The 14,942-nt window shown below is 40.8% G+C and overlaps 1 protein-coding gene across 16 annotated transcripts in view; it reads right to left on the bottom strand.

Annotated features, from left to right (window-relative positions):
* The window catches only part of CELF4 (CUGBP Elav-like family member 4), a 712,154-nt gene that overhangs the window by 307,237 nt on the left and 389,975 nt on the right, over positions 1-14,942 (bottom strand). For all 16 annotated transcript variants that reach the window (XR_004982016.2, XR_004982017.2, XM_036402637.2 and 13 more), the window contains exon 3: positions 10,932-10,980. Coding sequence is in view for 14 of the 16 variants with exons in the window: in XM_036402637.2 (XP_036258530.1) it covers positions 10,932-10,980 (49 nt within the window). In the remaining 2 variants the exon portion in view is untranslated. The remainder of the gene's footprint in view (positions 1-10,931; positions 10,981-14,942) is intronic.

The raw sequence follows: 14,942 nt of genomic DNA, 5'->3' as shown, positions 1-14,942 counted from the left end.
TAAGCCTCAGTCTTCCAAGCTGCAGTCTATTGCCCTGTGTAGAGATTTCTCTTCCTCTGTGCAAGATCAGGCTGCAAGACTGTCCTTAAAATTGAAAAGAAAGGAAACAGTCCCTCACTAATTGAAGCCAACTGTTTATCCTCCCTGGGGGAAAATGTTTCAGTGCAGTGCTGCCTTGAAAATTACCTCTCTACAAATGATATTACAAGGGGCCATATTCATTTTCTATCACAGATTCCAAAGCAAGCTGGTTTTAAAGATAAAAATACTTTTCTTAATTATGAAAACACATTTTAAAGACACTGATGCTACACACCGCTACTTTTAATTTTAAGGTTTTGGGGAGGTTTTTTGGTTCACTCTCTGTCCTGAGCATATGAGTGGTAGTAAAGTAAAATACAAAAAATGAAAATGGAAATTGACTTTAAAGAGGAATTAAAACTGATCAGATAATCTCTATTGCTCAGGCTGATAGGGATGCAATCCCTTCTATTCTTCCCCTGATATTATGATGCAAACACATTAATGAAAAAAGATACCTTCTCTTTTTAGGACCAATCCATAGTTTTTATATAGCAATTTTTATTCATACATCTTGCCTCGGGTTTCAGAAAAGTCAAGTATCATCCTTCATATGATACAGATAGAAAACTGTGGCCTGAAAAGGTGAAAGTTGCGATTCATCTTACCCCTCTTTAGGTGTCTAAAAGTGAGATATCTAAATCTAAGTTAATTGCCATAGGTTCATTCCTGATTCAGTGAGGGGAGAGAGAAGGGAAACTTTGAAGTACCATTTATCCAATCTGTCTTAGGACAGGATGAATCATAGTTTGGAAGCTCTTCTCTCTCTCCACTGTCCACAGGAGGAGACTAGATTACTAACTTAGACTATATGCTTAATATTTTTGTGATAAAGCTAGAAAAAGTGAATTCTGCCTGAAGTAACATTTTAAGAACAGTGGCATAGAAGCCCTAAAATTTCTTCTGTCCCTAAGTCAAAGGCTCTTAAGAGGCCCAGAGATTCTGGGTAAAAGCAGTAGATACAGTTTACTCAGTGAGCTAAATTATTTACTTAGAGAGATGTTCTGCCTCCCAAACTGATTTCATGTACATACTGCAAAATATATATAGCAATTGGAAAATGCTGTGTATGTCACGAAGAAAAGATTTCTTGACCTCCAGTATTTCCAGAGTCTTGAAACTTCTTGCAAGATGTGATACTCTAATCTGAGATCTCAGCAGGCAAGAGGCAAAACCCTCCCCACTGAAACTCCCACTCAAAGAGAGTTTGTCTGTGTCAAAACTGGGCTGAGCCGGTCTGGGTGCCAACAGCTCAGAGTACTGCCCATGGTGCAGACATTTCCTAGCTCCTGCTTTCCAGAAATACCCTGAATTACTCTAGAGTCAAGGGGATTCGTGAGTGTACAATAAACAAGTGACAGTTGAGAAGAAGCAGGCACATATCACAGAAACACAGAATATTCTGAGTTGGAAGGGACTCACCCAAAAGTCCAACTCTTAGGTGAATGGCTGGTATGAAGATCAAGCCCATAACTTTGGCATTATTAGCCCCATCCACTAATCAGCCAAGTTTATGACAAAAATCCACCACTGGTGGAATTTTGAAGATGAAAGATGGTGATCTTCATGTGCTGAACACTGAACTCAGTTTATACCATGGACAGCAGTATAACCGTACCAGGTCTGAAAACAACAATCTTGTGTACCCAGATTCAGGGTTTCAGAAGTGGTTAGGCACTTGATTGACATTGATCACACTTGGGCATAGTTGGATAAACAAATGCACAGTAATTACACTTGTACACCAGATGCATGCCACTCTAAGTTTCCAGAAAAATCTGAAATTTAGACCTGGAGTAATGGTGGCAGACAGGAAGAAAACTCTGGGTACCTTCTTAGATTTTTTTTTTTTTTTTTTTTTTTTGCTAAATATAGAAATGCCTCTGTGAATCAAAGGAAAAGAGCCCATTCAAAAGGAGTAAGGACAACACCAAGACCCTCATACCTAACAGATTGGTGACTGCATAGGGGTTGTTTGAATAGCGCTGCTCCAAGAGCTGCATTTGGACTCAGTGTAAGAACATTTTGATTCTTTGTGAATGTCAGACGAAATACTCAAGGAAGAAGCTTGGAAAATCTCAACAAGCAAATGAAATCTCTAAGGTGTGAGCATCAGTCACCCTTACTTTATTCAACATGGGCAGAAAAATGGCCCATATATTTCTTTTCCACGAAATGTTTTTTTGAAAGAACAGCAAAACATGCCTTATTTTTTTTAAAGGAATGACTGTGTAACCGTAACTAGAAGTTCATCAGTGGAAAAAAATACATAATGAATGGCTTGTTATTTCGACTCTTTTGTGAGACAGGTCATTAGAAACTTCATTTGTCTACACAGATTGCACTTATTCAGCTGTATTCTAATAAAATGCACATTGCTTCCAATAAAAGGAATGCATTTGCTATTGATGTGCTATAAACTACTATACAGAGAGGTGTTATTATATTCCTGTGTAATAACAAGCCAATTACAGTGATCAGCAAAACCTTTACAATAAAGTCAATGCACGAGGAGTGATTATCATAATGCATTCTAACTGTTCAGTGCCATAAACGCTTTGCAATTAATTGTGGAGCGTATATATAAATGTATTATTAATTCTGTATAAAACCCCATTGACAAGCAACCTTTACATTAAGGAAAAGATACTGGGATTGTTACGTGTCCCCGAGTTCACCCAGGAGGCTGAACTGTATTTACAATGGTAGGATTTTTTATAGGATTATATTTTTTATTTCCTCCATTCTTCTCCTCCTACTGCTTCTTCCATTTTGCCCTTTTACTGAAGAAAACTCCAAATATCACTCTGCAGTATGAGGGCTCTTGATTACCCACTGCAGCTGGTTTTTGGCCCTGTACTCATCCTCCTGTGTACAGCTACAGGCTTTCATTGGTGCCTTAACCCTTTGACACTGACAGCCTTTGCATGAATGCCAAAGGCACTATCTACAAGAAATGAGCAAATAAAAGCATACCACAGCCCAGGCAGACAATAAAGGAAGGGTGTGAAGGAGAAGGGAATCAAAGTTACATAACTGATCAAAAGTTCTGTCATAGCAAGAAACAGAGCCAATATCAAAAACCTCGAGGAGATGAGCTCCCCAGTCTCTCTCTCCTCCTTCTTGTCAGTAAATTGTTAGGTTACAGACATTTTTTGAAAAATGTGCAATGTGGTTTTTGGTTTTTGGGTTTTTTCCCTTTTATTCCCCTAATACTTGATTTTAAAAGGTTGTCCTTAGGACATGTACTAGAACACAATGTCCTGTGGATCTTTTCCAGTTCCTATTGATGGGCACACTTCCATTGATTTCAATCACCATGGGAAGGGCAGATGTGAACAAAAGCTTGATGTCCCTTATATTCTTTCAACATTTGACTGCAGAATGGAGCACATCAGCCTTCAGCAGAGTCATCAAATATAAAACACTACACGTGAGGATCTGCTGAAGCCCTTTTTCTCACCCAGAATTAAGTTTTAACAGAGAATGGAGAGTATGAATGGGGTCACCCAGGGCCACTTTGAATTAACTGATCCATTTGCATGCTGGAACACTCTCCCTGCTTGAAAATACAGCCTTCTGAGGACAGCAGAGTGTCAGCTGTCAGTAGGGTCACATAGTGCTCAAATTCCACAATAAACCAAGAGATTTTGATTTCCCATTGACTGTAATCAGTCCCACAACCAGCTACAGCTAGGAAGACAAGATTTCTATGAGCACTGAAAAGCTCTTTCTAGATCAGATTTATCTTAGAGCTGAAGGAAAAACACTGCAGGTCATAAGAGATGTTCAGATCTGAAATAAAATCCAATGGACGTGTCCTCAGACTGATGCTCAAGTTTGGGGGATACTTTAGGAGGTTGTTGTGGTTCTGGGCCCAGCTCTTTCCCCAGCCCTTGACAAGACAAGCAGGCTTCAAGGCACTGACATCTCTCCCAGTACTGCAGCATCTCCTACAGCAATTCCTCAGGAGCCTCTGATAATGACACCAAGGTTTTCTGCTGGTCCTGACACTTCCCCAGCCTCTAAGGCAAGAAAGCTGCCTCCCAATTTAATACCAAGATTTTTGCCTACATTCTTGATTTTTCTTTTTCATTTTTTTCCCTTTCATTCATGAGCTCATCTTCACTTCTGATAAGCTTTTTAACAGAATATTAGGTTTGTTTTGAACCAGTCATTTGTTCTCTTTACTGTCCACACAGATATACTGCAATTCAGCTCTAGTGAGTAATATTTGATATATAATTGATGGAGAAAAAAATATTTAGATTTGAATGTGGGAGTATTCTTTTCCAAATGCCTCCTGAAAGAAGTCAAAACCAACTGACCAGGTTGGGTACAAATCTCTGGAAGGGGAGATGTATGAGGCTTAGGAGGAGGATTTGACATGGAGCTGGGAACCTCCTTTCAAACTGCAGGAGGTGACAAGAGTGGAGAGAGATGCTCTTTAAACTCTTGTAAACACTGAGGGAAAGAAGAGGGAATATGAGACCCTGGATGTAGAAAATTATTTCAGAGGTCTTGAGTCCAGAATTCATACAATTTGTAAATTTGCTCTACAACTAGTAGTCAGCATCTCCAGTACAACATTTTCAGCAAAGGCTGGGATTCATATGTGGACCATTGCAAGTTCCTGTTTGTGCCATTCTCTACCTGAGCTATAAAAGATCAATGTGAGATGTACTGCACTCATTGTGATGTTGAAAGAGTTAATGGAGATGGGTTCATTGAGATCTTTTCCCCAACTCTGAGATGGGAGAAAATTATCTTTTTCTCTAAATAATTTGCCAGTGCCACCTGCTTACTCCTGCTGAATGAGTGTGTAGACCATAAGAGACAAAAAAAAAAAAAAAAAAGAAGGTAAAAAGGTGAGCAGTAGACGAAAAAGCTGTGGCAGGCCACATAAAGGCAGTTTGTAAGGATTGCCACCTTGGAAGAGGATATTCCCTCCTCCTGCTCTTCAGCTTCTTGGGTGGGAAGTCTTTTTAAGGTAAAAGATGGGAAGCAGCTAGTAAAGTGTCCTCCAAAGAGCTTGATGTTCCAGGCAACACGTGTGGATCAGAGCTAAGGAAGAGATGAGAGCTGCAGAGGCGCAGCTCTGACACGTGCACAGCCCCAGAGTGCAGGACTGCTCGCACACAGGCACAGCCCAGCCTGCAGCAGGGCAGAAGGGAAGATGCTGAGCTCTGTCAAGACTGCCCTCTGCTTTCTCATCCTTAAATGTCTTCAGACTTTTCTGGTCTAAAGATCTGAGCAACCAATTTATTCTTTATGAAAGGATTCCAAGTAGGAAAGAAATCATTCCACGTGGGACTGCTATACTAGTGTGAAGACCAGCTAAACTGAAGGAAACCAGCCTTGCTTGACTGCAACACCTAAATAGGCCTAGATCTGGCTGGTACCTGGATGGGAAGCTCTCTGAGAGGTTTCGGCCATCTGCACAAGCTGTGTAATTCTGATTGCTTAAATGGAAAACAACTGACTAGCAAATAATTACTGGGACCTAGGACAGATTGCCCTGCCACCCACAGCAGAGAGCTAGCAAGTTAGAAACTACCTGCTTGAAGTAAGAATTAGACCCAGGCTTTTGTCCTAAATGAAAATTTGGCTTAGAAAATGTGGAGAGGCCATTCTGACCCCCTCATCATTACCAAGCTGATGGAAGGGTATAAAAAGAAGCAGAAAATCATGCATGAGCAAGGCACACAGTTTTGCCATTAATTCAGTTCTTGAATATTTTGTTCTGAATCTGGACTAAACCATGACCAAACAGATAGTTTCAGACTTTGCACATCCAGTAACAGGTAGAGAAATACTGCAAGTTAGTTGAAATATGAAGCCCAAGCCTTCCAGCTGCCAAGCAACAAAAAATGACACAGTGTTGGGATCTTTAGCTGGTCAGAGGGACTCCGAGAAAAGTTAGAAAGTCTCTTTTCCCAGCCCGGCGCTTGAAGAAGGAGTCAGAGCTCTTCATTTCTCAGTCTCAAGGTTGTTTATTGCGTCTTATCTATAAAAAATTTTCTCCTGCTCTGCCGAGGTCTGTCCAGCAGGACAGTTCCAGGCATTCTGCCTGCCCCCAGGGTTGTGTTATGTCTTTATACTAAAAACTACATATACAATATTTACAATTACTTTCCAGTACCTATCACCCATGTTAGACAGTGAGCTTCTACTCTAAACCAATCTAAAAGTGCCAACATCACAGCAGAAGATGGAGGCCAAGAAGAAGAAAAAGGAGAAAGAAGAAGGAGGCCAAGAAGAAGAAGAAGAAGGAGAAAGGCTGGCCTCCATCTTGCCTCCTGAACCCCCAAACCAAAAATCCCAAAATCTACTTTTCCACCCTGTGATAACTTCACTATTACTCTACTTAATTTGTCATAGCTTGCAAATCTTCATCTAAAGTTAGTAACTTGCTCCACTGTCATAAAACCACAGGCATTTTAAGCTCTGTGACAGGGTCTCTGAGACCCCTGGCAAAAATCTTAGCTGCTCAAGACAGCCAGAGAGATGTCCTGAGTCCTGACAACACAGCACACACCTCCCTCAAACATGCACAAAAGAAAATCTGCTTGAAAGCACAGACAGAAACTTTAGCAGATTTCTTGCATGCAGAAATACTGCAGAAATACTGCAGCACAACACACCACAGTCTGTCCCGTAAACCTCTTGACACTCTCTCTGCAGGACACTACACCCTTTCAACCCTAAACCACTTTCTACTTTTCCTTTCTTTAGTCCAAGAGCCTTCTGTTTGAAGGCTGGAGGACCCAAAACCACCACAAAACACATTTTGGTAGTGACATTTACACAGAGCCAGGGTAGCACACAGTGTACATCTTCGCATGGTTTCCTTCACGGACCTTCCTCTGTCCTTTGAGAGGAATGTGGGAGCAGTGGAGCATCTAAGCATCACTAACGGACTGCAGCTGGAGCAGCAGGAGAGTCCTTTCCTTTTAAAAAATGTTACTGCCTGTACAACATAGTGGGACCTGGGGGCTGCGTTTGTCATAGGTTAACCCTGCCAGCTGCAGTGAGAGCTGCCTAGTGAGAGCTGGAGATATTGTGGATGAAATAAGAAATGGCTCCAAACTTTTGCCCCAAACCACAAAGCAGACTTGAGATCATTCTCCAAGTTTGAGAAACTTTAAGTGATAGATACCTGCAGGCTATTTTTAGAGCTTAATATCAGACAAGGAGCTGAGGAAAACCACCTCCACCAAGATGAAAATAATAGTGAATTCTAACAGTTTAGTTGGGATTTTTTATGTTCAAAATTTTGATGTGAAGTTCTAGCTTACATTCCTAAAACTGTATTAGACTAACTAATCTCTGGCAAAGTAGTTTCCATATAATCAAGATAAAATGGCCAAAACAAAGGCTAATGAAAGTTCATAAGATATCTTTAATAAAGCTGGACTCACAATCTGATTTTTCATGACAAAATATGGAATTGCTTGTTTTCTATCATATTCCATTAATTCTGTTAGTGTTAAAGTAAAAAATCTCGAAGGACTCTGATCTTCTGATCAGGTATTTGAAGCTTTATGAAGCATTTTGTAAAAGGAGTACCCCTATAGAATATTTTGTATCTTGACTATGCACATACATGCACAAACAAGCAGGAATGTAAAATGCAAAATTTTCCCAGTAATTGAGACTATTTCCCTAGAGAAATATATTGAGGACACATTAATTTCTATTTCCCATGGGATTAGGCAAATGTAAGTAATGCCAGTTTTTGTTTAAAAGGTTTTCACGCTTTGTTTTCCTCATTGTACAATATGGAGATTAACAAAAATATAATAAAATCAGAAAAATTATTAAGGGGACTCACCCTAGCCATTTTGGTGGGTTGACTGTAATTTTTGACAAAAAATATACTGAACACTTTCCCAAACTTATATAGTCTAAATTGTAGCTCACACACACTGAATGCTAACACTCACTTTCAAGTGAGAATTAGGACACCTGGAGGGTTAAAGACCAAAAAAAAATCCAGACTCAAGAACAACAAGAAAAACTGATCTTAATCTAGTTGAAGGAGAGAATAAATTTGTGACTCTCATCACCTTTTACTTGTGGAAGAACTTGCTGAAAAAATCAAAGATTCCTGTTTTAGTAAAATGAAAGTATTTGTCCCCAAAGAAAACACAATCTCACTTCCACAAGAATGTTGCTCACCTTTTTTCAGTAAAAACTTGCTTGCAAACTTCAGTTCCAGAGAACACTGCATTTTTTCACTAACACTGTGGCCTGGCACCAGAATTCCCCTTAATTCAAGATGTGTATTCCCCATAATCCAGAGTGTGGGTAGACCAAAGACTTGTGCTGTGTGGAAAAGCTGCTTCATCTCCCAAGCCCCGCTCCTCCCCTATGTCCCATCCTGATAGAGGGACAGGGTATAATAAGCCACAACTTAAATTTCTTTATTGTTTAGATTGACCTTTATCTTGCAGCCCTAATGAAGCCTTTTGATGTGCTCCTAAGACACATGGCCTCCTCTTTAGCATTCTGTTTGCTGTGCCTGCTCTAACCGGTGGGCTCCTGAAGAACGTAAGTTTTCACACAATGCCTCCCTTGGGTGCCAATTGTTCTTTTCTCCCACAGCTGCCCTTGAGTCATGCCGTCCTGGAGCATCCCCAGCCCAGAAGCAGCTTGTCAGTGGGGAATTAGGACAACGTGTCTTTCACAGCAATGACAAGAGCGCCTGCTTGGCCTCTGCATTATGATCGTCACTGACAGGAGAAATATGGGAGCAGGCTGGATGGGAAAAGATGAGGTTTGTGTAAGATGAGGAGATAATTAGCTAAAATACAAGGGGGAGGGGGCCACGGATGTGATAATGTGGAATCAAACTGCCACTGGAGCCCTTTGCAGTTCAAACCACTGCTCCTGAAAGCAGCTGCTCTTAGCAAAGGAGTTTGAAAACCCTCCCCAGAAAGCCAGGCATGTGTTCTCTATTACTGATTTGCATTAGAAAAAAAAAAAAAAAAAGAAAGAAAAAAAAAAAGATTGGGAGCTACATACCCTGTAGGCGCACTAGGCAAATTGGCCAGCCTAATTATTATTTTTTGGTATGTCTAATTAAATGGACAAAAGGCCCTCCCTTCACTCTCGCTGTCGGCACGAGCTCCGCTGGAATGTGCTTAATGTCCCCTCATTTGCCCAGGCAGCTGAGCCTTTCCATTTTCCCCAGGAGATTGGCATTGACAACTGCCCATGGCTTACCCAATCCTACTCAGACACAGAGCCAGATCATCAGACAAGGAGGGAAAGGGGAAGAAATTGACCTGGTTTATTAAAAACTGCTGGACAATGCTGGAGGATGTGACGCGTCTTTGTTGCAAGTCAGAAATGGGCCTTGAATGGCCCTGGCCCTTGAATGCAGAACTTGCCAGATTCCATCAGTACTTTCCATCCTGTATTAACCAAATTCCCCCAAATTTTCTTTAGAGAGGTTCTGAAAGGGCAGTATTTGTCTCTGAGATTTCTGGTGTTTTGCCAGCACTCAGTTCTCCTGGTCTGCAGTTACACAGCACCACAGCCAGTCCTTACAGAGCCCCTTTTGACCTGTGGTTTCACCAGCCTGTCACACCAACTCTTTAACTACAAGCTACATACAAATTCTCCCAACAACTTGAGTCACTGGAGAGTTTCAGCCTCACACTGACACAGCCAAAGTCCCTGAAATCCACAGCTTTCAAATGAAGAGAGAATGTGGTGCCTTTTCTCTGTGAGGCATTTTTCTCCTTTTAAGTAGTTGTTGCCAGAGATTTCCACTAATGCCAGCACAAAGATAGTCATCCCACAAATGAAGAAAAGTTTATATTTATGGTGGAAATTGAAGAGTTTTCAGACATCTAAGAGCCACATCATTACTAAATGACAAAATCTACTCCCACATTTATCAGATACATAAGCACTAGAGGTTTTTACTGAAAAGATGAGGAAAAGGCTCTCTATTTTTTTTCTCAAAGAGATAGGGATAGAGAGGAAGAGAACATGTCATTATATATATGCGTGTGTATATATATATAAATGTACAGACGCAAGAAAAAAATAGCAGGATGGTAATTTATCCAGCATAAGAGACCATCTCACACTCTCTCAGTGATCTGTGTGTTTGATCTGACAAACAGGCTCCTATTAGAAGAGTACGGTGAAGTATCACCACATCAGTTCAGGTAAAAAACCTTTCACAGGAAACACCTCATCACTGGTGATCTATTGAACAATCACTTAACAAAGCTTCCAAATCCACTGTACAGAATGGAAAAGCAAAATACCAGCTCCTGATTTCAGCTATACCTGTGCAAATCCTGAATAACTCCCAGGGTCTGGGAGAAGTCTTTATTTTCCACAGTAGGTTTATCCATATAAGCTGATACAGGTGCAGAAAACTCTGCCAGCTCAGAATTTGCTTTTTCCAGAAGTAGAGTTGCTTCAGTGCAAGCAGAAACAACATGGTTAGAGGAACCATAGAATTTCTGCTTTATCTTAACCAAATTAAACACCTCTACAGCTCAGCCTGACACAGGCTTGAAAAAACCCCCATTGCTGTCCACTGCTGTTAAACTTTGTTAAGTCAGTGCCTGATGCTTCACTTCTTAACGAGGCAGTTATTTGTTTCTCAGGCAATCGCTGGCACCTGCCTGCCTTTTAAAATCAAATAATAATTGAATATGAGGAAAGTGAGATGAAGTAAAGGAGATTTAATAAAGAGAATCTTTGCTGTGGAGGGAATTTCTTTGGCAGTGATTACGTTACTAATTGATCAGCACATTGCCTGAGAGAAGCCAGAGACAACAATTATATTTAGCACTGTGGCTGAAAGCAATGCAGTCAACTACCTCCTCGGCTTTCACTGTCCGCTGGCTTCACCTGGATCGGTCTGTTCATCTGCAAGGAAGAACAAAGACAGACATGTAATTAATGGAGGAGTCAGACATTCATATACAGAGGCTTGCTTTGCTTCTTTACTGCGCATCATAATTAGCACCAGAATTTACTCCACAAGGCGAGGGAAAAAAAGCAATTAGTAAACAAAGAACTAACCAGTGCAGTCTGCAGCTTGGTCTGAGACAAATAAATCAGTGTCACTCCTCTTACCCGACAGTGGCTTTGTTGAATCACACTGGGAGAGGGATCTGACTCATTTCACACAGGTCATGAAATTTTAAACGTAACTTTTAAAATTTCTAATAGTTTCCCCTGGAAACACTGATGCATGACAGCAAAAATGCTTTGTCAGAACATCAGGACCAGTGAAACTTAAACTGCAAAAATTTCTTGAGATTGGCATGAGGGGAAGGAAATTGAAAAGCTAATTCTACTTCTACTGTTAGCTCAGTAGGATAGTCATGTGTGACATAGCAGCCTCCATTTCAAACCTGGATTTGGATCTAATTTGTCCACATGCTGCAGGAGTATTGGATACTGAGAATTTTCTGGCGGTAGAGGACCAGATGTTCCTTCTGTTGCTTTTTCAGATATCTTTTTCCTTTCTCATATCACTATACAAGTAGGTTTAAAAACCTTGCCACTGTGTTGTGATAGGTTTCTGTTATTCAGATTATCCCTCTCTTACTCAACAAAATCACTGGGGACCATCACTATCCCCAGAGCTGCTCACTCTCAGGAGAGAGGGCAAAAGATGCTCACAATGTTCTTCACTGGCAGTGCCTAACATGATGTAGGAACCTGAAGAACAGGGATATCAATAGCCAGGGATGCAGACTGGATCACAACCAGCTGAGAATTTAGTCTGAAAGCCCTTCCCTGCCTCATACTTCTTGTCACATAAAGCAATCAATACCCTGTTCAGAGGGACTATTCAAAATATCTTTCTATGTGTGACCACCTCTGAGCAGAATGAAAATATCTTTTTGATCCATCAACCAACAAAGAAAGTACAAGTTCAAACAAACACTGCAAGGAGCACGAGGTCAGAAGGCAATAGGAATCCCCTAACATATGTGTTCCCAGTAAAGTCAGATCACAAATTGGCTGATGAATATCACAGAATGCCTTCAGGGAATTAATCCATCCCTTATTTGTGGCTAATCATAGTTGGGCAGCAAGGCCATTAGTTTTATTTTTCTTTTTTTTTTCCTAATTTTCCTTTTTTTTTTTTTGAAAAGTGCTTCATAATAAGTTAGATTTATTCTAATTGCTCTGCACACATTTTTAGTAACAACAAGTTATCAAGCTGGCTGACAAGTAGGTTAAGATGATGAAGAGCCTAGCAGATCCTGCTGTATTGTTGTCTCTAGAGGAAAATGTACTTATCCATAAAATGACTACAGTTAGACTCACACTCTACAAGAGAAGGATCCATGGCTACAGATGCTACTGAGCAGTTCGTGCTCTCCTCTATGCCTGTACCATCCAACAAAATCCAGACAGCTGAAGTGCTAAAGCCAACAAAGAACCTGGTAATAGCTAAACCTTGTATCGGCCCTTGCTTCTGCAAAGTTGCTCACAGAGGTACCACAAGGTATTAGCAGGGCAGAGGTGATGTATGAAGCAGCAGCAGCAGCAGGACAGATATCCTGCCACAGGGCTCCTTTATACCCACATGTGAGCAGCTAGCTGCTACTCACATTCATCGATCTGACACCACACAGGTGAGGAGAGTACTCAGTGTCATATAACTCCAAATGTGTAGAAAGTGTAACTCTAAGCCACTCTTAAGCCTGGTGTTTGAGGCATAAACCATGCAAGGTCTTTTGCAGTGTCCTGTTCCTCTCTACTGATCATGGAGGTTGTCTTTGCATTTAGACTTAGCTGATATGAACCCCACCTTGCTTCTCATGTGCAGGACAATGAAGCCAAATTCCTTGGTTGCTTCCCTCAGCTGCTCGACCTCTGGCTGTTTGTGTTTGCAGCAGGCTGGTGTTGGCCATGCACGTGCCAAAGTCTGGCTCAAGATCTGGTTACTTTTAACACTTGCCCCTTATTCCAGATTACAGGCTGCTGATGGGAACCATATGGCTAATCCAACCCCTATGGTCAGAAGAGGGGGGTCAGAGGTCCCTGGTGCTCATTCCAAGACAGCCAGAAGCTGCATCCCAAGCAGTCAGTCAGAGAAATGTCACAGTAGCCCGGAATTTACAGGAGGTGTGCAGCACACAGCCTCGAGAGGCAAAGTCAGGAGCCCAAGTGGACACAGCCTTGAGACGCAGAACATCCCATAAATCCACCCACGTAGGTACTGATCTGAATTGTGCTAAAGTTCATGAAAATTTTCACTGAACTCAAGTAACATTTGGGTCCAGCCTTGAGGAAAACTGGAGAGATTTCATATTTCTTTCTGAGTGAAGTCACTTTCTTCTTGAATGAAGTCACTTTGTACAAGGCAGAGGACATTATCAGGCCCTTTGGCAAAAATGAAAGGAGGCAAATATGTGTTTGGACTTCGGTTTTTGTTTTTGTTTTTGTTTTTGTTTTGTTGGTTTTTTTGGTTTTTTTTTTTTGTTTGTTTGTTTTTTGGGGTTTTTTTTGTTGTTTGTTTTGGTTTGGTTCTTTTTTTTTTTTTCTTTCTGATATTGAGGAGTGAGAAAAAGCAGTCAGTTCTGAAGAAAATTTATAAAAAGAGTGAGAGAATGAGCATCCAAGAGAGGAAGAAAAAACTGAGGAAATTAATAAGTAAAAGGCTAGTGTAATTTAATGTACACTATGATTTATACACTTGACAATTTCTTTATAGACCAAAGAGAAAGTGCTGCCTGAACGGAGCCCATAATACAAATTGAGATCATCTTGACATAAAAGACACCAATTATAGGGAGAAACACTGAGAGGAAAATAATTAAGTTTCCTTTCTCCATCTATGGAATTTTTTTTTTTTTATACAGGCACTCTGGGAGCAAGGACCTATCATGGGGACCAGAAAAGGGCTAAGTGGGGAAATAAAATGGCAGAACAACACAGCTTTCTAACCCTGGGGAAATGCCTTAGTGGGGAGAAGGGTATTCAGATATTCAAGTTCCCTGCTTATTCTTTAGCTGGAAGTGGTCACAAATTAAGTGGAATGAAACCAAAGTTTGTACTCCAAAATGAAGCCTTCTGAAGAGTGTTTGGGGAAATAGTGATATGGACATCTTTAATATGTGTCTTGTCTTGGTGGACCCTGAGAATGTGACAGGAGAAAGAATATTTTCCAGACAGCAAATCTGATTAATACCACCAGGAAATTCACCTGGGATCTGTGGAATTACAGATGTGGCTGTAAGGTGTTATTAAACCCTGTCACTAGAAGGCTTCAAAAGGGATTTGACTGCATGGGAAAAGACGTAGGGCAGGCTGACCCAGCATCTGAACTGGTAGATGGAGTGAGTGCACTGTCAGGCTTTCCTCTAGGATGTGCAACCCTCCTGTTCTTTCAGTGATCCTTCTTTCCTCTGCTCATGGTTGCTCTTTGTGCTCTCATCTGAAATATGATCATGCTTCTCTGTTCTATGTCACCCCTGTTGGGGTGCCACTGAGAAAGGAGTAAATTGTTTTACCATTTGTCAGTCCCAAAAACATTCATCTCTTCTTTAACTTCTCTACCATCCTTTAAGACCTGACTAAAATTTTTTATTCCCTCCATAATATGGAGATATCTGACTTTACGGTACCAGAATGCTCTATAGTTATAAAACCATTATAAATCAGGACAATGTTTATCCTCATTCATGATTCAGAGTCCCATTTGGCCAAAAATTTACTTTGAAGTAATTGAAAATTTACTTTGCTTTGCTCGACAACAATTTTGTAGCAAAGATGTGCTGAGGACCACTGAGGCACAGAGATTGAGAGAAGAGCCAAATAATTTAATCTGGATTACATATATAGGCATAGTTTTCAGAGAGGTGGTG

Source organism: Molothrus ater, chromosome Z (assembly GCF_012460135.2).
Source record: "Molothrus ater isolate BHLD 08-10-18 breed brown headed cowbird chromosome Z, BPBGC_Mater_1.1, whole genome shotgun sequence".
Taxonomy (NCBI): domain Eukaryota; kingdom Metazoa; phylum Chordata; class Aves; order Passeriformes; family Icteridae; genus Molothrus; species Molothrus ater.
Note: the sequence above shows the minus strand (reverse complement) of the source record. Positions and strands in the feature narration are given on the sequence as shown.